Here is a 25,396-nt window from a genome sequence, read left to right as displayed (position 1 = left end):
TAAAGAGAAATCTTACCCAATACTGTAATATTAAACTTTAACTTGTTTTTTGGTTCTTGGGTTTTGAACTGGAGGACTGCTCCTTTGCCTAAAAAGAAAAAGTAAAACAAAGCATGGATGAGCTATAATTTACTGTTTCAGATTAGAAATCAAAATAACATAACAATTATAGATTAGAATTGATAATGACAGCATCTAAATGATCTGCATCTGTGAGTCATGCTCATCAGCAGTAACAGAGAGGGAAAAAAGGCCATCATTCAGCAAAACGTATTTGTAACTTCATGTGGGTCCATTTCTCCTTATTTTTCCCTATCCCATATTTTATTTTGGCATGTGTGGCTGATCTCCCGCCCTATTATCTTCACATCTACTGGGCCACAGCTATAGGCTATAGCTATCGGCAGCCAGACAACTTTTAACATTATAAAACTCCCTGATGCAATGCTTTTAAATTAAAATTTGCAAGTCAGCTCAACTGTTGTTAAACAAAAGACTTGGAAACCAAATTTCCTGGTAAAGAAAAATGCCATTCATCACAATCACTGAAAAAATATGATATACATGATGTTATAAGTCTGGCTCAAAGGAATAAATGGATGGATCAGATTATTAAATGGGCTAGGTCTTTTCCATGTCTAATTCCAGTTTCTATGATCCTTTATGGGTTGCTAACAATCCAAGCAACATTTGGGTCCTTTCTGCTGTTTTGCTCATATTAAGTATATATCCATCTACAGACATGCACTACATAAAAAATTAACACACCTTCCCTCTCCCCCAAATTCATTCGGCATACGTATTTATATACAGGCACAGATTCTTTTATTTAATGATTACATAAAACTTATGACAAAAGGGGAGAAGACGAGGGACGTGACATGGGAGAATAAGGTTACTGGAGGCAGGAGAGGAGAAGAAAGAAGGGGTGGAATCACAAGTCAGAGAAGTAGTCAAAGAATGGGGTGAGGAGGGCAGTGATAGACAAGAACAGGGCTGTGGACAAGAAGCTCTGAAGGTGAGAATGAGGAGTTTGTGTGTCTTGAGGAACATAGGAATACACAGAGCCCACATCTACCTCGTATGCTGCATGGGATTTACCCTCTTTTGAAGCAGACACTTATTTAAGCCACAGCATCTCCTGAAATAGTTAAGTGCCACTCCCTTGCATACATACAAAAGTGGGTCAAACAGAACCTATTATTTGAGAACACATTCCCCAAATTCTCATGTCCAAATAAAATGGTTCCAGATCCAATCTGCCCATCTCCACACTCATATTGTTCAACTTTCCAGCCCTATCCATATTAGGACTTGGTTCTACCGTTTTAGGATCTTCAGGTTTTCCACCCTCCTTTGTGGCTGGTTTCGTGGTGGCAGCTTCCTTTCCACTTTTGTCCTCTAATCCTGACACCTGTCATCAGAAACAAATTCACTTTCAAACAAACAAAGAGAAAGAAGAGTTACCATCTTCCAGAATCAAATGGAGTCGAGAATATTTGGGCTAGATCCCTGTCTAGCACTGAGGAGCCCCCTTGTTTGGCAGCAGAAAGGGCAGAGGTGATGAAGCTGATCGTCTGCTGGCCTACTGTATTGGCTATGTGGCCAGATTCCATCTTCAGTACAAAGCAGGTGCACTGCACCTGAGAATCTGCCCCTCACTCCACAGACAGACAAACTATATTTTATGGGACTTGTACCATTTATTTAGACATCATATCTTTAGATGGCTTACTGAAGATGTATGGTATGTGTGTGTGCATGCTGAGGAAGAAGGGGTTTTGGAAAGATAAAGAAATAAGTTACTCTCATTTAGCTTTGTTGATTACTCAGGGCAAAGAGTTCCTTTCTAGGATTAGGCTAATGCTTAAATCAGTTACAATGTGAGAAAGGGTGGCTAAATGGGTAAGGCTACAGAGTCATAAAATCAGTGCCAACAACTGTTAAAAGATCTGGGACAAGTCCAAGGAATGGCCCCAAACAACCACTCTTCTTGTCCTAGTAGAAAAAAAATAAGTTTATTTGGAGGAGATGAACAAGATGCATTCTCAAGCAGTGAGTGAGAACTAATGAATTAGTATTTATAATTCAGGAATATATTTTATTTAATGTACTTAGCAATGGTTGAACTCATGTAACAAAGGGAATTTTGTTGTTTATTCTCCTATCAGTGCTGGGGAGTCCTGAGAAAAGTCCATTACTGGAAAGAGAGATGTAGTTAAACTTTGTCACTGTCCCCACCCCGACATCAGGAGGTGACCAGGCAGCTTCCTATTGTTCTGCTTTAGTCAGCGGGTCTCTCTGGAAACAGAATCACCTTCCTTTTTGGGAACTGTATCCTGCTTTGTACCCCTCAGCTTAATAGGGCATTTCTTACTGGCAGTATGGAACAAAAAAGAAATCACGTGACAGAATCACAGTAAATGTTTTAAATGGGAGATTACTGGTATCTGTCTCTCAGTAATTGGGTGTTTTATGTTTTAAGCTTGAGAAAACCAGCTAACTCACAGGGGTCACTTATGAACTGGCTCAGTTTCCAAGGAGGCCAGTAGAAGTTGCTGTGCTGGGCAGGAAAATTAATTTTTGACTGCTGGGAGGCAAGGCTGAATCTGGACTCTCAGGTGGTCAAAATCCCAACCATACTTGCCTCTTCCCAGCTGAGAGTCCCCATATTTCTCCCACACTGTGCTCCTAAAGTGACACCCTCCACTGCTGCCAGTTCCCAATTTGACCCTGAGGCTGGAAACAAGCAGGGGAGGTGGATCACATCAGGTGGCCAGGAGTGAGGTAGGGAAGAACTGGCATGGAGACCGTGCTGTGACTGTGGGAAGCCAGTGGAGAACAAAGGCTCTTCACCCCTCAGGTGATGTAATTTCTTCTGGCTGTGGGTGAGGGAACTAGGGGGGTTATTTATCCAGGGGAGAGAGAGGTAGCAAACGGGAGCAAATAAATTGTTATAGGGGTTGACTAAATGAAGCCTAATTTAGCCAGCAGTGAGCACTTCTAGAAAATCTAACAACACAGTTCGTGAATCTTAGCACTTAATATCCCCCAATCATCCCAGCGTGTTCTGGTCACGTCAAAGGAGCCATTTTGGATGGATCCATTTCTCCAATGATACAAAAGGCAATGAGAGTGCTGTTTTGCTGGCACAGCCCAAGTGGATTGATAGGGACAGCAAGCATGAAGGAAGTTTGACCTCCACAGTGCTTTTCTCCAATTCCAGATTTAATCACATATCAGCTCCCTTGTCTCCCTCTATATTCTCCAGAGCATCATCATCCATTCCTATAGATTTAACTATGGCACCATCTCTATGCGCCTGACTCCCAAATGTACCTCCCTACCACCTGCCTTTCTCATTCTGCAGTCTCACATCTCCACCTGCATCTCTCACCGTTCCAAGTGAATGTCATACCACAATCTCAAACTCAATATGATACAAATTGAACTGTTCATTTTTCATCCTAAATCCTCTTCTTACTTCTTCATCCCTGCTGTCAACTCTCTTATCCTCCCCAACAAATGGGCTGACAATGTTGATGCTGTATTTGAATTCTCTCTCTCCTCTGCTCCCTCACACATCCAAGCTCTCTTCAGACACTGTCAAGTCTGCCCTTCTATCACTACTTCTACAGCACCTTCACTTTCCTCTTTGTTCCAACCTTCCCCTAAACTTTGGTCATTCTTGCAGTAATAAAGTCAAGATTTCTCCTCTTTGCTTCCCCGTTTCCTCTTGTCCCACCCTACTCTATACAAATACTGCTACTGAAATCCACCTTCCTCTCTCATTGCTCTGAAGATACTTCAACAGGATTTTTGTCTTCACCATCAAGGCAACTCACAACTCCAGCCCTACTTATATATCTACTCTTATTTCCTCCTGATCTTCATCCAAGGAAGACAACTGAAAAAATTGGGATCCCCTGGATAAGAACATAAGAATGGCCATCTCCATGGTCTAGCCCAGTATCCTGTCACATGACAATGGCCAGTGCCAGATGCTTTAGAGGGAATGAACAGCACAGGGCAATTATCAAGTGGTTCATTCCCTGTCATCCAGTCCCAGCTTCTGGCAGTCAGAGGTTATGGGATACCCAGAGCATAGGGTTGCATCCCTGACAATCTTGGCTAATAGCCAACGATGGACCTATCGTCCATGAATTTATCTAGTTCTTTTCTGAACCCAGTTAATTCTCACACTTCTTCTAAAAGTATGTCAGGCCAACAATGAAGCTTTAACAGTGTCCCTTTAAGTTACCCTCTCAAATGCTCTTATACGGGAGAGTGCAAATCTAAACACAAATAGAGCCAAAGCAAAGAAATGTAATGCAAACCTAGGTCTGTGGGGGTCATGCAAATATACTATTTTGCAAATCCTTCGAGAGAAAATATCCTACCTTTGAGTGTTGTGGTGTGGGAGGAGTTTTTGCACAATTATCAAAGTCCCCTGATAGAGCATCAATAGCTGCAGAATCATCTGTAGGCTTCTGCAAAAGAAACTATCATCAGTCAAAGTATAGAATGCAAAAGGAGTCACTGATTGTACTCTAAAATGATCAACTAAAGCAAAAAACCAACCGACAAAAATAAATAAATAAATCATTAGCACTTACACCCAATCCACAAAGCTGATCAGACAGCATAGTTCTTTTCCCAGTGTAGCTGCAGCTTCCTGAAATCACATGGCTGAAATTTTTTAAAATTGATTCCCAAATTCATATTTAAGGACCTAACCCAGTTTCCTGATTTTCAAGAAGTGCTACTATTTTGAAATCAGTAAAAGCAATTAATGCTCAGCATTTTTTGAAACTCAGGCTACTTATTTAGGTTCTTATGTATGCTTTTAAGAATTCATTTTTGAAAATCTTGGTTCCCATGTTCTTATTACAGGTGAAGCTGGTAGTTCAGCCTAATTTTGATTGTCAGACTGCACATGTAGCCTTAATTCTGGCATGTCTGAACTTTTCAGTACTTGACTTTACAACTTTAACATTCTTTGAATGTAGTTTTGTATGTGTAATATCTACATTATAAGTGTTGCCCATTTGAAAGTCTTTACTCTTACTTAAATAAGGACAATATTTCTACATCTATTCAACAGCATTTCTGAGAATTTGCAATATACAGTGCTATTGAATCAAAGATAACACTGCTTAGAACAGCATTCGATTCAGAGCACAGTCAGGAAGGGATCAGTGCAGAATAAAACTAATGACTTTTACCTTTGGTTCTTTGGGTTTCACATCCTCCTTTGCTATTGGCTTTACTGGTTTACCCTTAAAAAACAGACAGGATGAAATGGTTGCATTTATTACATAACCCTTAGTTTGAGCTGATGAATCAAACTGAAAGTAAAATAGGCTCTTACATTCTTCACTTGACACTACTACTTATTATTCACAGTAACTTTATTTATGATGCTTTACTATCCTATCCACTTTACAATCCATTTATTATACCTACATGGCCTCCATCACATTCTTGTGATCTCACTTTTTTCCTTGCTTTAACGTCCCCCTGAACACTCTGCATCTCACCTTGTATCCTTCCAGTAGAGGAGAATTGGTTAGGACACACTTTGTCTGGCACCCATTTGTTGAGCAAGATCATTCACTCCCTTGGCATGGCAGTGATTCAGTAAAATGAGTGACAGCTTCACCAGACTTTATTCTGCCAGGTTCCACAAAAACAATAGTACTTACGTAATGTTTTTCATCCACAGATCTTACAATGCTTTACTAAGATGAGAAGGGAATAATAGGCCTTAAAATCACTGTGGCTAAGTTTTCAAGAGTGGCCACTAGTATTGTGCGCCTTGTTTTTGGGTGCTCAACTTAAGACACCTTGGGCCTGATTTTCAGCCACGTGGATCCCAGTACTTCCTGGCTACATTGATCGCTGATGACTGTTTGAAGTGTCTTAACCATTCTGACTTTGATCAATGTAAAAAAGGAACAGTCCATTTTCTTTGCATCAAACACATAATGGTTTGGAGATTTATTCTCCCATCTTCAGTGTGGGGATTTATATAGGTAACTCCAATAGAGATGAGTCACTCATATAACTCCAATGGTTGCTCACACAACTCTACTGATGGGAAAACTGACTTGTTGCAGTGTTAAGATGACTGAATCTAAATTCAGAATGCAGCAACTGAGGTATTTGGTTCTGTTTACCTGCTCATCTGAATCCAGAATATGCCTGTAATCAGGAGGGATTGTATCATCTCTGTCCCCAAGTTTGTCTTTGTGTTCAGATTTAGCACCTTCCTAAGAATATGAAACAAACAACACTATTACTGATCTCCTCCATTAGAATGATGGGGTCTAGTAAGAGTAATCTGTAATTTACTGCTTCTGTAATTGTGTATCATACAACACGTGACCCAAACTAATAGATATGCTAGGACGACTTTATTAAACAGAGAATTTTTTGAGTGGTAGATCTTATAAAGTATCTTTTTAGATAAATGTTCTAGGAGAACAACAACATTTTTATACACTAGAGTTCAGGATCAGTGGAAATGTGTACACATTTGTTTAACCATGAACCTTGCATTGTGGGTATAAAGCTTGAAAATAATGTTGCCTCTCAACAGATATACAATTGTAATATGTTAAAAATCCCAAAATGACAACAGATACTATTTTCTTCAAATACGTTTTCAGTTCTGCTTCTCAGCTAGATAACAACTCAACTGCTTACTAAGTATTCAGCACATTATGCCACCACATTAGAACTCATTCACCAACTGCACTAGCTCAAACACAAGGTTAACATTCTTATAACGGCACTGCTTTGTGTTGCAGCTCCTCAGCCATGCTCAGATTGTATAAAAATGCAAGGTTCTTGCCAGCCAAATATCACAATTAAAGGTCAGTGGTCTGTGTCTCTTATTACTAAGGAAACAGTCAGAATTAGCTGCAGCCAGAGATGGTTTTAAACATAAAATATGATTATGATTAAGATTAAGATGATTAAGATCACAATTTCCTGAATACAATATGAAAGAGGGAAGCATTCATTCTACAATCAAATCTGTATGTTTTTGTTTAGGCTACTTTATGTGGTATTTGATTAGATATATGTATATCCTTCAGTACATATTAAAAAAATAACTAGCCATTTACAGTCAAAAAAAGACAGTTACCTTTTTCCGTAATTGGTGTTCTTTGAGATATGTTGCTCGTGTCCATTCAACTTAGGTGTGTGTGTGCTCGCTGCATGCACTGGTGCCAGAAGTTTTTCCCTCAGCAGTATCCGTAGGGGCCCCCTGGAATGGTGCGCACATGCTGCGATATAAGGGACGCTGCCGGTTCCCCACACCTTCAGTTCCTTCTTGCCGGAAACTCTGACAGTGGGGAAGGAGGGTGGGTTGTGGAATGGACATGGGCAACACATCTCGAAGAACAGCAGTTATGGAAAAAGTAACTGTATTTTCTTCTTCGAGTGCTTGCTCACGTCCATTCAACTTAGGTGACTCCCAAATAGTACCCCTCAGAGGTGGGTAGGAGTTCACGGATGTGTAGATTGCCACACAGCTCTGCCAAACCCAGCATTGTCCCTGGCCTGCTGTGTGATTGTGTAGTGGGCTGTGAACGTGTGCACCGAGGACCACGTCACAGCTCGACAGATGTCCTGGATCGGGAAGTATGCCAGGAAGGCCGCCAAAGATGCCTGTGCACTGGTCAAGTGGGCTCCGACGATCAGCGGTGGAGGGACTCCCACTAACTCGTAGCAGGTCTGAATGCAAGAGGTAATCCAGTTAGAAATCCTCTGCGAGGACACTGGGAGGCCCTTCATCCCATCAGCTGTAGAGGTGAAAAGCTGAGTCAACTTACGGAAAGGTTTTGTCTGATCTAAGTAGAAAGCCAGAGCCCTTCTTACGTCGAAAGTGTGAAGGCACCTTTCTTCACTAGTCTCCTGGGGCTTAGGACAGAAGACCGTAAGGAAGATGTCCTGGCTCATGTGGAAACTAGATGCCACCTTGGAAAGGAAAGCTGGGTGGGGCCAGAGCTGGATCTTGTTCTTATAGAAGACCTTGTACAGCAGTTCTGAGGTCAGAACTCACAGTTCGGAGACTCACCTCGCTGACATCACTGCCACCAGGAAAGCTACCTTCCTCAATAGATAAGAAAGGGATCCCAAAGCCAAATGCTCAAAGGGCGGGCCCATAAGCCTAGACAGAACCAAGTTGCGATCCCACTGAGGGGCCGGGGACCAGACTTGAGGAAAAAGCCTCTTGAGGCCTCTAAGGAACCTGACCGTCCTGTCATTGAAGAACACAGTCTGCCCCTGGATTGGCAGATGAAAAGCAGAAATGGCCATCAGCTGCACCCTAATAGAGGAGTGCGCTAGGCCCTGGCTCCTTAAAATGAAGCAGGTAGTCTAAGATTGACTGCACCGAAGAATGCATAGGGGAGCTGCCCTGTTTGGCCATCCAGCGGGAGAACCTCATCCACTTTGCCAGGAAGGTCTACCTAGTTGAGGGCTTTCTACTCTCAAGGAGGACCTTCTGGACCCCTTCCGAACTGGCTCATTCCTCAGTGTTCAGCCACATCATGAGGTGGAGGGACGCGAGGCTGGAGTGCCAGTCGACTGTGATCTTGTGACAGCAGATCTGGTTGATTCAGCAGGGGCCAGGGAAGGATCGCTGAAAAGCTTGATAGCGTCCCGAACCAGTGCTGGCGAGGCCACGCTGGGGCAATGTTGACTTTTGCTAGGACCTTGCTGATTAGCGGAATTGGAGGGAATGCATACATCAGGTTTGCTGCCCACGGCAGGAGGAAGGCGTCTAAGAGGGAGCCCTTGCCCAGACCCCATCTGGAGCAAAACCTGTGGCACCTTCTGTTCTGCCTGGTCATGAACAAATTCACTGGGGGAGTTCCCCACCTCTGGAAGATCGTGCTGGCTACCTCCAGGTGGAACACCCACTCGTGGTGGGAGGAGAAGTCCCTGCTTAGGTGATCTGCTAGTGTGTTCTTGGCACCCAGAAGGTGACGCTTCTAGATGGATTCCGTGGTCGAGGCAGAAGTCCCAGAGATGGACTGCCTCTGGGCAAAGGATCGCGCTCCCACTTGTCTGCTGATGTAGAACATTGAGGCTGTGTTGTCCGTCAGGACTCTGACCACTCTGCCCGATAGGTGAGGGAGGAAGACTGCGCATGCTCTGTGCACCGCCCTGAGTTCTTTGACGTTTATCTTTAGCGTCAACTCCTCTGGGGACCACATATTTTGGATCTGGAGGGTGCCGAGGTGCGCACCCCCAGCCGAGGTCCTAGGCGTCTGAAACCAACTCGACTGAGTGAGGAGTGCTGATGAAGAGAACTTCTTCCAGAACTTTCCCGGGGTCGGTCCACCATTGCAGCGAGGTAAGTACTGTTTTTTCGCAGGGATGGTAACGATCTTTTCCAGGTGGTCCCTGGACTGGGAGTAGACCGTCACCAGCCATAGCTGCAGGGGTCGCATCCGGAGCCTGGCGTGGTGCACCACATATGTACATGTTGCCATGTGACCTAGTAGGCGCAGGGAAACCCTGGCCATGGGTCAGGGGAAATGTGGAGACTTCTGCAATGAGGTCCGTCAGTGCCCTGAATCTCTCCAGCGGCAGGAACACCCTGGTGCAGGTCGAGTCGAGCACCGCTCCAATGAACTCTATCCTCTGTACCGGAACGAACGTGGATTTTTTTGTCGTTCACCAACAGGCCAAAGTGACGGCAGGTGACTAACAGTATTGTGACATGCCTTTGGACCTGGAGCTGCCCTTGACTAGCCAGTCAGTCATCGAGGTACGGGTAGCTCTGGATACCCCGATGTCTGAGGTAAGCCACCACCACTGACATGCACTTGGTAAACACCTGAGGCGCTGTCACTAGGCCAAATGGGAGGACCGCAAACTGATAGTGGTTGGGACCTACCATAAACCGGAGTAAGCGTCTGTGTCCCTAGAAGATGGCGATGTGAAAGTACACATCTTTCAGATAGTGGCATACAAGTCTCCTGGATCCAGGGAGGGGATGATGGAGGCCAGGTAGACCATGCAGAACTTCAGCTTCGCTAGGAAGCGGTTCAAGTCTTGCAGATCCAGGATAGGTCACAGACCGCCCTTGGCCTTTGGGATTAAAAAGTAGCAGGAACAGAACCCCTTGTTCCTGTGCTCTGGAGGTACAATCTCCACTGCACCTAGCTGCAGTAACCCCTCTACCTCCTGCGCGAGGAGACCCTGAAGAGGGATGGGGAGGTGGGGTAGAAAGTAACTGAAGGGTGTAACCCCACGCCACCGTATTGAGGACCCATAGGTCTGATGGTCTAGATGCCCATGCAGGGAGGAAAGGAAAAAAGGTGGTTGGCAAAAATAGGGGAGGGAGGATCCTGGGAACAGTCCGGTAGGTCACCCTCCGGCTTACCCTCAAAATGAATGCTTGCCTGTCTGCTTACTGTGGGTCGAGCTCGACTGAGAGTCTTGTGAAGGCTGTTGGCTAGTAGCCTCTGGATTTCTTATAAGGAGGCTCCTGGCAAGGGTGGCTCCCCTGACCCTGAGCCTGCTGCGGCTTAAACCGCTTGCGGGCAGGGCCAGGAACATACAGGCCCAGTGTTTTAAGGGTCATGCGGGAGTCCTTTAGGCCATAAAGCTTATTGTCCGTCTGTTCCGCAAATAGGGCTTGCACATCAAAGGGAAGGTCTAGCATTGGACTGCTGAGCCTCTGTGGACAAGCCAAAGGGGAGCAACCAGGATGTCTGGCGCGTGGTAATGGCTAAGGCTATGGTTCGGGAGGCAGTATCCACCACATCCGACGCCACCTGGAGCATCGCCCTAGCCACAGAGGTGCCCTCCTCCATAATAGCCCGGAATGCCTTCTTAGAAGCCTCAGGAAGAGAGCCCTCGAACTTGGCCATGGCTTGCCACATGTTAAAATCATAGCGTCCTGGAGGGCCTGATGGTTGGCCACCCTCAACTGGAAACTAGAGAACGAATAAACCTTACGCCCAAACAAGTCTAGTCTCTTGGAGTAATTGTTCCTAGGGATAGCCCCGGGTTGACTTTGTCGCTCCCTGTGGTTAATCGCTTTTACCATTAGGGAGTTGGGAGCAGGGTGGGTGTACAGGTACTCATGGCCTTTGGATGGCACAAAGTACTTGCGCTCAGCCCCCTTGGAGATGGGTGGCAGGGAGGAGGGAGTTTGCCACAGGGCATTAGTGATCTTAGAGACCCCATCATGAAGGGGAAGTGCCACCCTGGCCAGTGCTGTGGAGCAGAGGACATTGAAAAGAGTCCGAAGGCTCCTCTAGCTCCTTTGCCTAAAGGCCAAGGTTGGCAGCGACCCTCTTCAGTAGTTCCTGGTGCGCTTTATCATCCTCCGGAGGAACCGGGGGAGGGGGCCCCATTAATGACTCGTCTGGCGATGATGATGAAGATGCTGGTGCTGGAGGGTCCTCCACAACCATTGGTGGTCCAGTAGCTTGTTCCCTTGTTCCCTCTTTGACCTGTGGGGTCCTCGCACCCGAGGCTTTGCGCACTGGAGGAGGGTGAGAGAGAGAGCCAGCTGGTCTCTCTGACTCTCCAGGCAGCCTGGGAGGGCTGGGTGAAACCCCACAGGATCCATGGATACCACGGCACCAGCCACTGTGCCTGAAACCATGGGCCAGTTTCGGTGCCGATAGTATAGACGGTACTGGAGCTTGTCCCGCTGTCAAGGAACCTCGCTTCAAACCAGAGCTGGATCCTGAGCGTTTGCTCCTAGGTGACCGGGACGGAGTGAAATGGTGGCTTTGTCCCTACCAGTGCTGGTCACTCCACCTGGAATCCGATCTGGAACGGGGTCTTAGGGACCCGTGGTGCTCAACGGATCCACGACAGCTTGGAGCTGGCGATCTACATCTCGTGCTTGATGAGCGGTACCAGGATGAGGACTGGGACCAGGAGTCAGAATGGGCCTGGTGCCGGGAAGTGCCCGCATGGGGTGATGCCCTCCTAGGGTATTGGCAACGATCCAAGGAATGGTAACATCGATCCCTCGACGGGTCCTTGGAGTGGTACCACGGTCTTGGAGATACCAGGTGCCAGGACTGGTACTCCTGCTGAGGAGTGCAAGCCTCCAAAGGTCTATGCCCGGTGGCCGGCGAGCTGTACCTTGAGCCTCTCTGCCCATGCCCAAGGTCTGGGGATCAACTGGGACTGCGCTGCATCTGCCTATCACGTCAGATGCATGGCGGCTATGGGAGGGCGAGTGCTGGTGGGATGTCCCCTGCAACGGGGAATGGTGCCGCTGAGGTGGGAACCGAAGCAGTCCGAACACAGGTTTATTCCATGACCGGGGAACTGCAGGAGCCGGTGTAAGTGGCACCAGGAGGGATATGATCACCCGCGCTGCCTGCAGGGCCTCCGGAGCTGATGGAGGCACCCTCTGCTATCCAGGGTAGCTGGCGGGGAGCAGGTTGGGCTACATCGCTCCACTGGAGCATGGGCCCGAGATCCTGACTCGGTGAAGAGGGACATGGGTGAAGAGGGACCTTCGCACACCCAGTCTTATCCTTTCTTTTGTGGGAGGTTGGAGACCGCCTTGCCCCGCCTTCTTGGTTGGAGCCACGGATGGGGACCAGTGCTGGCTAGTGGACGGTCCCAGTGGGGCACTGTGTACCGAGGTCACAGTACTCAGCGCCGAGTTAGTGTGTTGCTCTAGGACTGGGGTAAGGGCCGACTCCATAAGGAGTGCTCTTAAATGAATATCGCACTCCTTCTTAGTCCTTGGCTTGAAGGACTTGCAAATTTTTCATTTCTCAATAAGAGAAGTGCCCTTCGCCCATGCAAAGCAGACAACTGCTGTGTGGATCACTAATGGGCATAGGCCTCTTGCAGCAACCACAGAGCTTAAAGCCTGGGGACCGAGGCATGCCCCGTCCTGAAGCAAAGTCCTGTTCGGGACCTATGAAGTCTCTAACTATAGCTAAGGGATTTATAAACATTAACAGAAAATTATATACACTATAATACAAGAGATAACTGGTTTGTACAAACAAGCAGCAACAGCACTAACTGAAGCTGCAACAATTCCAGCACTGTCACTGGCAGCAAGAAGGAACTGAGGGTAGGGGGGAATTGGCAGTGCCCTATATACTGCAGCATGTGTGTGCCACTCCAGGGGGCGCCAGAGCTGATCCCCTACGGATACTGCTGAGGGGAAAAAGCTTCCAGCACCGGTGCACGTGGTGAACACACATACCTAAGTTGAATGGACATGAGCAAGCACTCGAAGAAGAATTTAGAGAATTCTCTTTTTTACTAGAAAACAAAGCATCCTAATTTGTTATAAACATTTTCTGTGTTTAAAAAAAAGGTATAGAAGTTAACATACGCATACTGTACTGTGATGCAGAGATACCAAGTTTTGGGCTTGATGATTAAACACACGCAAACTCTCTCCAGCCCAGGCTCATGCTGTCACTTACCAACATTAAAAATATAATTAATCTATTACATCAATTCTTAGTTTGTTGGACACCCTTCGGGGCAACTTATTGCAGGATATTTAATATCACTCCATACAGTACTTTCTTTAAAAATTATTTAAAAATTAGGGACCAAATTCTGCACTTATTTTTAACCTGTCCAATCTTACTGGTGTCAATGACATTCCTGTGAGTGTACAATTTGGGGTTACTTAATGTGTCAAAAACACTAATTGTTTTGAGCTGCTAAGAGGAAAATTTAAGTCTTTAAACCAGGGCTCCTTCAAAATGTTAACATTGGGAATTAAAGGCTAAGGAGGTAGAGAACAGAACTGAAGATACCGGAGAGGAACTGGTTGTCATACAACCTATTTGGCCAGAAATATCAGGAACTGCAACATCCTGAAAAATCTGGCTGTGTGGGCTGATAGCTGCAGAGCAGCAGTTTTCAGTTTTTGAGCTGAGCCCCCACTTTGAGTTGCGCCACCCCAACCCAGCCAAAAAGAGGTGAGTTAGGGGGTGGAAGTGGCAGTCCCTCCCCGAGCCCCGCTGAGCTGAAGCCCGAGCCCCTGAGTGTTCCTCTGCGCCCCCCTAGGGAGGCATGCCCCACAGTTTGAAAACCTCTGCTGTAGTGTGCGCAAACATATGGACAAAGCCAGTTTGGCAACTTCTTAGGCTGCTAAAGATTATAAACTTTGTAGACAAAAAATAAAAAACTGTACTATGGGCCTACTCCTTCCCCAGTGAAGTCAATGGCAAATCTCTCATTGACTTCAGTGGTTTAGGATTGGGCCTTTAATCCCTGCAGTTAGGAGCAGAGTTTTGCATTATTTTCTACTAATAACCTTTAGCCAACCAAAGAAATGGCAGGAAGAGCATTGAAGATACAACACTCTATACCTAAAGAGTTAGTACAATGTGAAGTCTCGACAAGTGTATGTGGGGGTAGGCTTGAGCACACACATCTGAAAAGAAACCCCAGTAGAACATGATTTTTTCATTTCAAGAATATCATTAACAGTCTATTAGTTTACTCTGCTATGTGTAATGTGATAAAACTCAATTTAACAACAGGCAATCAAAATCACTTTAGAAATGAAGTTTAGAGAAGAATCTGAAATGTAATCACAGAAATAATTGCACAGGTACTGGATTAAATACTTTTGATCTTCTTCTACAACATACTTCAGCTCCTAATTGTTTTCAATTGTCTGGGATGGCATCAAGCACTTATGAATTCATCACAAAACTTAAAAAGAATCTGAACATGACTACCCTGGTGTTTAAACCTTTTAGATTTACAATATGAAATGAACTGGTCAATTAAACATGTAACTTCTTGAATAAAACATGCATAAATTAAGCATAGCATACACACATGCTTTATCTTCACTAAAATTATTCTTGTGCTTGAAAATGATGTACCATGTTCTCTTCTGTGTAAAATAAATAGATTAAGAATAGACAAGGCAGATGTTCCATTTATTTTTGGTGGTACAAGTTGAGAATATTTCACTACCTTTACTTTATCCACAACTGGTTTGTTTTCATCAGGATCAGGTTCTCTTTGTCCCAGTGAACCAGCCAGGAGGTCTAGGGCATTGTCTTGCTCTTTCCCACCCTAACAAAATGTAAATATATTCAAGAAAACGTATGTCACAAAAAATCTTCATTTAAACAAGGTATAATAAACACTAACTTTATCCAACACAAAGTCTACTCTGCCTTTGAAATACCATAAATAAAATTAATTGCAATGTAGTGACAACAGTTGGAAAATTATTGGATGTTCAGAGTAAAGGGAAAAGATAACTTAGACTAGGCAAGTGGAGTAGAGATTTATTTGGCATTCGTCTGCTACAAGCAAACCAGTTCTAATTTAGGACAACATCTACACTAGAAACAGTTTTAAAATGGATCATCATAACAAACATGTGCTACCTCATTCTGCCAATGGTACGACTACACAGCAATAAAAGACCTGCAGCACAAATGTATCTGGCCTGGGTCGGCTGACTTGGACTCATGGGGCTTGGGCTGAAAAATGCAGAGTAAACGTTTGGGGTTGGGCTTCAGCCTGAGCTCTGAGACCCTCCCTCCCCTCTCCTCGCGACCTGAATGTCTACACTGCACTACAACTTTAGCCCCACAGCCTGAGCCTGAGACTCGGTGCAGCAGGTTTTTTACTGCAGTGTATAGGTAGCTGCTAAGCAAGTGCCAGTTGCATAAGTTAAAATTCTCTGGCTGTTTAATATTTCCATTAACATTTGAAAGGTTTTTTTCCTTCCAGAACGTGCTGTCCTTTGCTTATACACGTAGGTTTTACCTACTGAAAACTATAGCTTCTCAGTTAAGTTTATTTTCTTAACAAAATGTGAGCCACAGGAGTTTCTCCAATAAAGCCATTAAAATAGACTGAAACAGAAGTGGGAGCTTTCACTGCACCAGCCAAGGAAGGAGTTGGGGATACGTAAGAGCACTGCTTACCCTAGCCAAGGAGAGCCCTCCTCTGCTTACAGCAGGAGGGGAAGCAGCACTCTTCCCCATTAACCCTTACTTTTCCTGCTGTTCCTGTAGAAGTGATTTGTCACGATGACAAGTATAGTATTCTACTTTTACTTGCATTTTTTGCCTCAACCCCACCTGCAGAGGCCTCACAAAAATCACAGAACCACATGGTCCTGCGAGGGTACACCATGGGGATCTAGCTTGTATTTTTATTTAGCTGACCAAACATAGGGTTAAATTCTGGCAGACGTAAGAGGGAAAAAAAAGCATAACAAGCCTCAAAATTGTGCACATACACTGCAAAAAAATAACGTGAATGTATGCTCCTATTCTGGCCAAGACCAGTCCCTCTCACAGATCAATTATAAAATCTATTCCAACTCAGAGCTGAAAGGGGGCTATTCAAGACTATTGCTGAGTCTTGCATTAACATGTTTACATACACAATCACAGCCCATGACTTCTAGGTCACATCTAGTTATGCCTTCCATGTTTCTCAAGGAACCAGAAAAGGGATGGACAACTTACAGCATTCATTCCTGGTGCTGGCCAGGGGGTTTCTGGAATGTGCATATATGTAACATAAGCCAAAATTTGGGCCATAGTGCAAAACTGTACACAAAATGCAGAAGCCTAGAATTCTTTTCCAGAGAAAAATCTATCTTCTTAATAGCCAGTTTCAATAGTAAAATGGTTCAATTTTACAACAGGGTCCACCATTAAGAACTACTCTAAAAAGATCTCCTGTTTCCTTCCTCTAACAGGTTCTAGTATGAACATCACCATCAAGAACAATGAATGCTGCTTACTGGGGTAGCAGCTGGAGGAGCTGCTGAGTGCACTGCAGAAGCTGTGGTGGAGGAGACAATTTCTTCAGAGGCAGCTGGGGAAGATTTAACAGCTGTGGATTTCTAAAATAAAAAAATGTTGTTACCAGTGTATATACTACTATAAATATACATAGGAAATCCCAAGTTTCTGGGATGCACAACTGTTTTATTTTCATCCTGTACAATGCTCATCTGGGACTTGATTCTTCTAACATACTGTATCTATTTCAGCCTAATTTACTCCCTTCCCCATCCCCATTAGAGGGCATAACCGTTCTCAAGAAGTCATTTAAACTTATGTTTTCTACATTTCATACCTCAAAAAGTAACTTATCCAACTCTCCATTAAAATTAGTGGGTGAAATCCTGACTTCACTGAAGTCAATGGGAACAATCATATTGATTACAATGGGTCTAGGACAGGAGTAGGCAACCTATGGCACGCGTGCCAAAGGCGGCACGTGAGATGATTTTCAGTGGCACTCAAACTGCCTGGGTCCTGGCCACCGGTCCAGGGGGCTCTGCTTTTTAATTTAATTTTAAATGAAGCTTCTTAAACATTTTAAAAACCTTTATCTACTTTACATATAACAATAGTTTAGTTATATATTATAGACTTATAGAAAGAGACTTTCTAAAAATGTTAAAATGTATTACTGGCACGCAGAACCTTAAATTAGAGTGAATAAATGAAGACTCGGCACACCACTTCTGAAAGGCTGCTGACCCCTGGTCTAGAACTTCACCTCACATGTCTAAATCCTCTAGATTGCTTTGAAAAGTCTCAATGATTGTGTTACCAATGCAATCATCTGTTAAATTAGACACAACAATAAAACACACCCCAATTTTTCTCATAATTTAAGAAAGCCTGGGCCTGTTTTTTTCCTTACATTTACTATAAAAATCATGGAAAATACAAGTTATTTAAACAACTTGAATATAAAACAGAATAATACAAATCAAGTAAATTCAGAGATCTTACGTTAGGTGTAGCTAGTGGTGCAGACGGTAATGTTGCTGGGGAACTGGAAAATTCCTTTGACAAAGCATCCAAGAGATCACTTTCACTCATGGACTACAATTAAAAAGAAATTACACCAGCCTTTTTAAACTTTCTGTTTGAAATCTGTTGATTGCTCTGATTATACCTGCATAATTTAGAGAGTCAGAATACAGCTAAAAGCTTAAAGAATAGGAAATCTTTTCCTTCTCTGTTTAAGGAATGACAAATGGAAAAGTGAAAGATTTTCTGAATATTTACTCACTGACCTGGGTTTCTTCTTTAGATTTTGGCAAGAGTGGTTTTCCATCTTTATCCTACAGAGAAAACACTGTTTAACAAAGTAGTTCTCTATGATCACGAAACACAAGTCTTTTGGTAACGGGGGTTAAAAATATACAAAATGTTATTACACTGCCTCTCCTCCCCCTACCCCCTCCTCATCTTTAAAAAAAAAAAAAAAGAAAGAAAACAGCCATTGGTCAGGCTTTTGACATAAATGGGGTTTCAGGCATTTAAAATATAGTTCTACTCTGAAAGAGAGACTCCAAAAATGTCATTGTGAGCTTCCATGCTTACTGTCTCTCCATTGCCATATCAAATATGCTCAGTTTGCAAATGAAAGCCTAACTTGTAGCCCTGCATAATCACTCCAGAATTTAGGAAATTACCCTCCTTGACCCTAACACATCAGCAACAAAGGGTTTTGCAGCCTCATTTATGCCTGTGCAACCCTATCATCAGATTATGCCCTTGGTGACATTTGCAAAAATCGCATCAGCTTCACTGGGTTACAGCGAGGTAATTGATTGGAACTTAATAATTATTCTTTTGAAGCACAAATAGTAAATAATCCAATTCACCCCTCTCAGGCAGAATTATTCACATTTGGGTGCATAAAGCTAAACCACCTTTACCCGTATTTAGATGTCTAAATAAAAGTTTCCTAGTATTCTGATATGCTGATGAACCACAAATTACAATGAAGTCATTCATTATGTATTACTGTAGTGCCTGAAGCAACATCCAAGAACGAAGAAAGGGGTGCAAAGAATACAGAAACATATTAAAAGGAATTACCTTTGCTTCTATTAATCTGTATTCAGGAGGGATAGTTTCTTCATCTTCACCCAGTTTCTCTCGTTCTTCTTGTTTGGCTTTCTCCTAAGGGGGAAAACAAAAGTGGAACATTTCTCAACATTTCTTACATACTGCATGTGAGCAAGTTTTTGACTCTCTTCCAGTACAACATCATTGTAGGCAGATGTTCCCTTGCAAATGCAGTTTAATTATCAGGCAAAATCTCATGCTTTCTTCTGATGAGTCTTAAGTCTGTTTCTCCACTCACTTATTTCAATATAAAATGAGAAGTAATTCCATTCATTTTAATAGCATTATATTTGGTATAAAACTGATAAAAGTAAATATGACAGTAAGTATAAACCAACAACAAGAAAAATACCCATGGGCCTTGACTCTGTTCTCTGTATGAAACACACTAACAGCTCCCTTATTCGGGGCTGCAAGGGGCAGGATTAGGCCTAGGGAAGCAGGGGAGGTAGCTGGGGCAGAAGGCATGCCTAAAGTGAATTTACAAAAAAATCACTTTTAAATCACTCTGCACTAATTTATACTAATAATTTTGTGAAACTCTACCTCCAAGTAGCACCCTGGAACCTGCATATTCACCACTCTGATATGACTATGATATGTTTTGTACAAGTATGCCTTGTGAGGTATCATTTTAAAAGTCTTGATCTGTTGAACATAAATATCATGTTGAATTGTATGTACTATCTTTGTATGTGAAGTTCTGAAGGACTGCTATATGTGCTACTGAAATACGTTCTGAGGTTGGAAAATGCCCATAGCAGGCCTGTCAGTTGCAACAAATCAGATAGGTGTTGATGGCCAATAAAAAGGATCCACTCTCCCGGGGACTCCTCAGAGAAGGCAAGTACGCCATGGGGACAGACTAACCCACGTCACAGCAAGGATCTTTCTAGCAGCGAGAAGAAAGTATAGAAGAGAGGCAGTGACCTAATCATAATGAAAGAAATACCAAACCACGATCTTGTCCTGGTTATGGGAGATTTTAATTCCCAGATCAGAAATGAAAGAAGAGGCTGGGAAACAATCATCAGCTCACATGCAACTGGAATGACAGACAATGGCACAAGACTTATTGTTTTCGGCACAAAATTCAAGTTTAGCATCTGCAATTCTTTCTTCCAACATAAAAACATACACAAAAAGACACGGATTTTCACCAAATGGCCGTACACAAAATGAGATCAACTATATCTGTGTTAGTCAAAGATGGAGAACATCAGTGTTAGACACAAGCGTATTCAGAGGAGCAGATATAGGGAGTGATCACTATTTGCTGAAAACAAACATCAAATTGAAGTTTAAAGCACTTGAAAAGAAAGAACACAGACTCAGATTATACAATACACAGAAACTACAAGATTGCGGGATACGAAGAGTACCAGATAGAGGTAAAAAGGCCCTTAAAGATCTTGAAGAAAACGGAGTGGAAAAATATTGGGATCTTTTCAAAACAGCTATGCTAGAAGCAGCTGAAAAGATAATTGGTAGAAAGAGAGGAAGCAATAAAGAACAGTGGATCTCAGAAGAAACACAGAAAATTATAGACAAAAGAAGAAAACAAAAGGCTCTAGTACTACAACATGGGACTGAAGAAACGAAACAAACCTACAGTAACTCCTCACTTAACGTTGTAGTTATGCTCCTGAAAAATGCAACTTTAAGTGAAACAATGTTAAGCGAATCCAATTTCCCCATAAGAATGAAAAGGGGGGGGAGGGGAGGGCAGGGTTTAGGTTCTAGGGAAATTTATTTTTGCCATACAGTACAGTACTATAGTTGAGAGGTGCCCCCACCTTACCCCACACAGGCACAGCCCACTGGCACTGGAGACAATGAGGCAGGTAAGGAGGCTGAAGGTGCTGTAGGCTAGAAGCACGTTGCGCAGCAGCAGCAGCTTCCCCTACTCTGCAAGCACCAGGGGTGGGTGGCTCAACCCTCGGCCCACCCATGCCACCCCTTCCCCCAAGCCTCTTCTTCCCCTCTTCTCCCCCTTTACTTGGCTTGCAATGTTCAGAGGGGCAGGAGGGAGGGGGGAGGAGCGAGGACTCAGTGCACAGGCTTCCCCCTCCCTCCCCTGCCTCCTGCCCACGGCAATCAGCTGGTTTGCAGCGTTTGGGAGGCGGAGGAGGGAGGGGGAGCCTGCGCGTCGAGTCCTCGCTCCTCCCCACTCCCAAGCCAGCTGATTGCTGTGGGCAGGAGGAGGAGGGGGGAGGCACTGAACCGCAGGGTCTGCCGGCGGGTGGGAGGCGCTGTTGGGGGGCATAGGAGAGCTGATAGGGGGCTGCCAGGTGTGGACAACGCAGGCAGTCAAACGACGTTATAGCGAAACATTGCACAACTTTAAATGGAGCATGTTCTGTAACTGAGCAGGGACGTAACATCGAAACAATGTTAAGTGAGAGGATGTTAAGTGGGGAGTTACTGTACAAGAACCTTGACAAAACAGTAAAGAAACAATGCAAAAGAGATAAGCAAAACTGGATAGAAAGTAAGGCTAGTGAAACTGAAGAAGCAGGGGAAATAATAAATAATAATTGGAGATATACCTATCTCCTAGAACTGGAATGGACCTTGAAAGGTCATTGAGTCCAGCCCCCTGCCTTCACTAGCAAGACCAAGTACTGATTTTTGCCCCAGATCCCTAAGTGGCCCCCTCAAGGATTGAACTCACATCCCTGGGTTTAGCAGGCCACTGCTCAAACCACTGAGCTATCCCTCCCCCCCCGAACAGTCTACACGATCCTGAAACAGTTAGCATAATACAGACCAAAATTCAGAAGTCCCCCAGAAAAAGGGAAACAAGGCGAAAGTCTGAAAACACAGGCGGAACAAGAAAATAAATGCGTGGAACACTTCAAAGAAGTGCTAAACCAACCGGAACCAATTACAAGACTGGAATTTAACAATGATAAACCACTAGACCTAGATATAGATTTTTACCTCAGATACATCTATGTAGTAAAAAAAGCATTTCAGAAGCTGAAAAACAACAACGCACCTGGGTTGGGATGACATTCATCCTGAGATGCTTAAAAATGGAGGTGAAGACATGGAATCAGTCATCTGTTCGCTGTGCAACAAAATATGGACGGAAGAGAAAGTGCCGGAAGAACGGACCCTCGGTATCATAATCAAGTTACCAAAGAAAGGTGATCTAAACAATTGTTCAAATTGGAGGGGAGTAACACTTCTATCTGTCAAAGGTAAAGTATTAGCAGCAGCCCTCCTGAACAGAATGAAAGGAAAGATGGATGCCATCCTACTTGAACAACAATCTGGATTTAGACAAGTGGGATCATGCACAGACGCTATTTTCACCCTGAGATGGATTATTGAGAACACAACTGAATTCCAAGGCAGTCTTGCCAATTTTGTGGACTTTCAAAAGGTATTCATTAGTGTAAACAGAGAAAAAAAATGGGGGAAATTGTGGAACAATATGGAAATCCAACAAAATTAATTAACATTATGAAGGCATTCTATGCCAACTCAAAATGCTGCATTAAAATGGAAAATGGATTGAGCAAGCCATTCAGCATCAAGACAGGTGTAAGGCAGAGGTGCGTCCTGTCTCCCTTTTTGTTCATGCTAGTCATTGACTATGGATTAAAACAATGCAATAGTGATACATATGGCCTAAAATGGAACAATTCAAGGCTATCTGATCTTGACTTTGCTGATGACATCGCTTTTTATCAATGAAGATGCCAGCAGACTACTTCTTTTACTTGATTTAAGCATTTTTGTAATGGAGAAGATGGGTTTGATACACAATGCAAAGAAATGCAAAGTCATGTTAATGGGGAATATAGGGACAGAAATCAAAACTGAAGAAAAGAAACTGGAGAAGGCAGACAATTTTACGTATCTTGGAAGTACCATCAACCAAGATGGTACTAGTTCTGAGGACATAAGAAGAAGAATCAAGAGGCCAAACGCTGCATTTGGAAGACCCAAAAACATCTGGCAACTAAAAAGCATCTCCCTCCAGACAAAACCAAATGTGTACAAAGCAATAGTTATTGCCATCACAACATATAGCAGTGGGACATGGCAACTTACCAAGAAAAGAGACGCAAAAGCTGGATGAATTTCATCACAAATGTCTGAGAAGAATGTTGGGAATATATATAGAGATAGGAAGATGAATGAAGAAGTCAGAAAAATGACTGGACAAGGCACCCTCTCACAAATAATCTACAAAAGAAGACATCAGTGGCTGGGACATGTGCTGAGAATGGAAAAAGAATGCTTACCAAATACCGCCCATGAATGGAAACCAGAAAATGCAAAAAGAAAGAGAGGAAGACCGCGAATAACATGGAAACGAACAGTTCTGAACAACAACAAGCACCTCAACATAAAATGAGAAGATTTGGAGAGAAGGGCAGTTGACAGGCAAGGATGGCAAATGTGGATGGCCTAATGTGCAGCAAAGCACGGAATGGACTAAGGCAGGGGTAGGCAACCTATGGCACGTGTGCCAAAGGTGGCACGAGAGCTGATTTTCAGTGGCACTCATGCTGCCTGGGTCCTGGCCACCAGTCCGGGGGGCTCTGCATTTTAATTTAATTTTAAATTAAGCTTCTTAAACATTTTAAAAACCTTATTTACTTTACGTACAATAGTTTAGTTATATATTATAGACTTATAGAAAGAGACCGTCTAAAAATGTTAAAATGCATTACTGGAACGTGAAACCTTAAAGTAGAATGAATAAATGAAGACTCGGCACACCAATTCTGAAAGGTTGCCGACCCCTGGACTAAGGTCTATGGTAAAGACATCATTGCTTAGCCTCTTCCCACCCACATCTCAACACCTGAAAGATCATCTGGAAGACACTGACTTTGAAGTAGGGAGATTGGACCCTCTTTCAGCCTGGGACCAGTCTGTGTATTGAGGAACTGTAAGCTGCCTGTGCCATCTAGGGTGGAGACGGATTCAAATCTTGCTATTCTGTTTAAATTAGAATTAAGACTGCAAATTTAGTTTTATTTCTTAGGTAACCAACTTTGATCTCTATGCCTACTACTTATAATCACTTAATATCTATCTATCTTTCTGTAGTTAATAAATCCATTTTATATTTTACCTAAAACAGTGTGGTTTTAGTTGAAGTACTTGAGGAATCTCAGCTCAGGTTACAAAAGCTGGTGCTTGTCCACTTTCCTATGAACATGTGGTGAACTTATTAATGAGTTTGCACTGTCCAAGGGACCCTTGAGCAATGCAAGACAGGGTATTTCTGGGGTGCAAGGCTGGGGAACTGGGGGGGAATTGGCTGAAGCCTCTCTATTGATGGTTCATGAGTGGCTGGGAGATCATTCATGTAACATAATTGGGCGTGTCTCTGCCTGTGTAAGTGCAGTGCCTAACAGAGACTTGTAGCTAGACACCAGTATCACAGTGTGACAGACAGCCTAGGCTGATGGGTTTGGAAGGCTCAGCAGTCCCACAGTCCAGGTTGCACCCTAAGGATCCCTTCACAAGTTTCTAAACTGAATTCCCTCTATTGGTTTAAACAGGAAGTTCTGCTTAAAAATAGATGGCAAAATATGGCCCACTGTAAATGGTTTACAACATAACTCAAGATAATTACTTTTACAAAGTGTTTTTTGAAGTCCTGGCTATTTTAATACCTTCACTTTATCCACAGCAGATTTGTTTTCTTCTGGGTCAGGCTCTCTCTTTCCTAGACTACCACACAAGGCTTCCACTGCCTCATCTGACACATGTCCAGCCTACAAAAGCATTAGATGTTATTAGACAACTGCAGTTTTATTGACGTTAAGCTGTTTTTGAAGAAATGTATTCAGAATTTCTAACTACAGATTATAAACACAATTTTACTTTGCAACCAACATATATGCAAAACTCAAGAAGATACAACTATCCACACTAATAAATTCAAAAATTATAAATAGGGCCCTACCAAATTCTTGGCCATGAAAAATGCGTCATGGACCATGAAATCTGGTCTCCCTGTGATATCTGGCTATTATAGGAGGGTCACGGGATTGCCACTTACTTCTGTGCTGCCTTCAGAGCTGAGCAGCCAGAGAGCAGCAGCTTCTGGCCAGGTGCCCAGCTCTGATGGCAGCACCACCACCAGCAGCAGCACAAAAGCAAGGGTGGCATGGTATGGGGGGGAGGTCGTCACTTTTGGGCTGGCCTTACAGGTGGGTGACCGCCCAGGGTGCCATGGTTGGGGGGCACTGTGCTCCCAAATCCCACCACACACAGACAGCCCAAGACCCCTTTAGCCCCCAAGCACTGGTTCCAGAGCTGGGGATGGGTTGAGGCACCCCAGCTGGGGACTGCTACCATATGCTGGGCTCTAGTTGCTAGTCCCAACCTAGCTGGAACTTCCTCTTCCTCTGATGGGCACGCCCAGGGCCAGGTCAGACCCACCTCTGGGAACCACCCCCAGTTGCAGGAACCTCCCAGGCTGCTGGCTTGGAGCCCAGCTCTGAAGGCAGCACTGCTGCCAG

At 43.9% G+C, this 25,396-nt stretch overlaps 1 protein-coding gene across 5 annotated transcripts in view; it reads right to left on the bottom strand.

The window, feature by feature from the left end:
- The window catches only part of CAST (calpastatin), a 105,756-nt gene that overhangs the window by 4,377 nt on the left and 75,983 nt on the right, over positions 1 to 25,396 (bottom strand). For all 5 annotated transcript variants that reach the window (XM_045020841.1, XM_045020843.1, XM_045020842.1 and 2 more), the window contains 11 exons: positions 24,545 to 24,646; positions 18,870 to 18,953; positions 18,059 to 18,106; positions 17,772 to 17,864; positions 16,766 to 16,867; positions 14,968 to 15,069; positions 6,180 to 6,272; positions 5,226 to 5,279; positions 4,401 to 4,490; positions 1,325 to 1,414; positions 17 to 88 (listed from right to left, as the gene is read on the bottom strand). In XM_045020841.1, coding sequence (XP_044876776.1) covers positions 38 to 88; positions 1,325 to 1,414; positions 4,401 to 4,490; positions 5,226 to 5,279; positions 6,180 to 6,272; positions 14,968 to 15,069; positions 16,766 to 16,867; positions 17,772 to 17,864; positions 18,059 to 18,106; positions 18,870 to 18,953; positions 24,545 to 24,646 — 909 coding nt within the window. In that variant the 3' untranslated portion in view covers positions 17 to 37. The remainder of the gene's footprint in view (positions 1 to 16; positions 89 to 1,324; positions 1,415 to 4,400; positions 4,491 to 5,225; positions 5,280 to 6,179; positions 6,273 to 14,967; positions 15,070 to 16,765; positions 16,868 to 17,771; positions 17,865 to 18,058; positions 18,107 to 18,869; positions 18,954 to 24,544; positions 24,647 to 25,396) is intronic.

This window comes from Mauremys mutica, chromosome 6 (assembly GCF_020497125.1).
Source record: "Mauremys mutica isolate MM-2020 ecotype Southern chromosome 6, ASM2049712v1, whole genome shotgun sequence".
NCBI lineage: Eukaryota > Metazoa > Chordata > Testudines > Geoemydidae > Mauremys > Mauremys mutica.
Note: the sequence above shows the minus strand (reverse complement) of the source record. Positions and strands in the feature narration are given on the sequence as shown.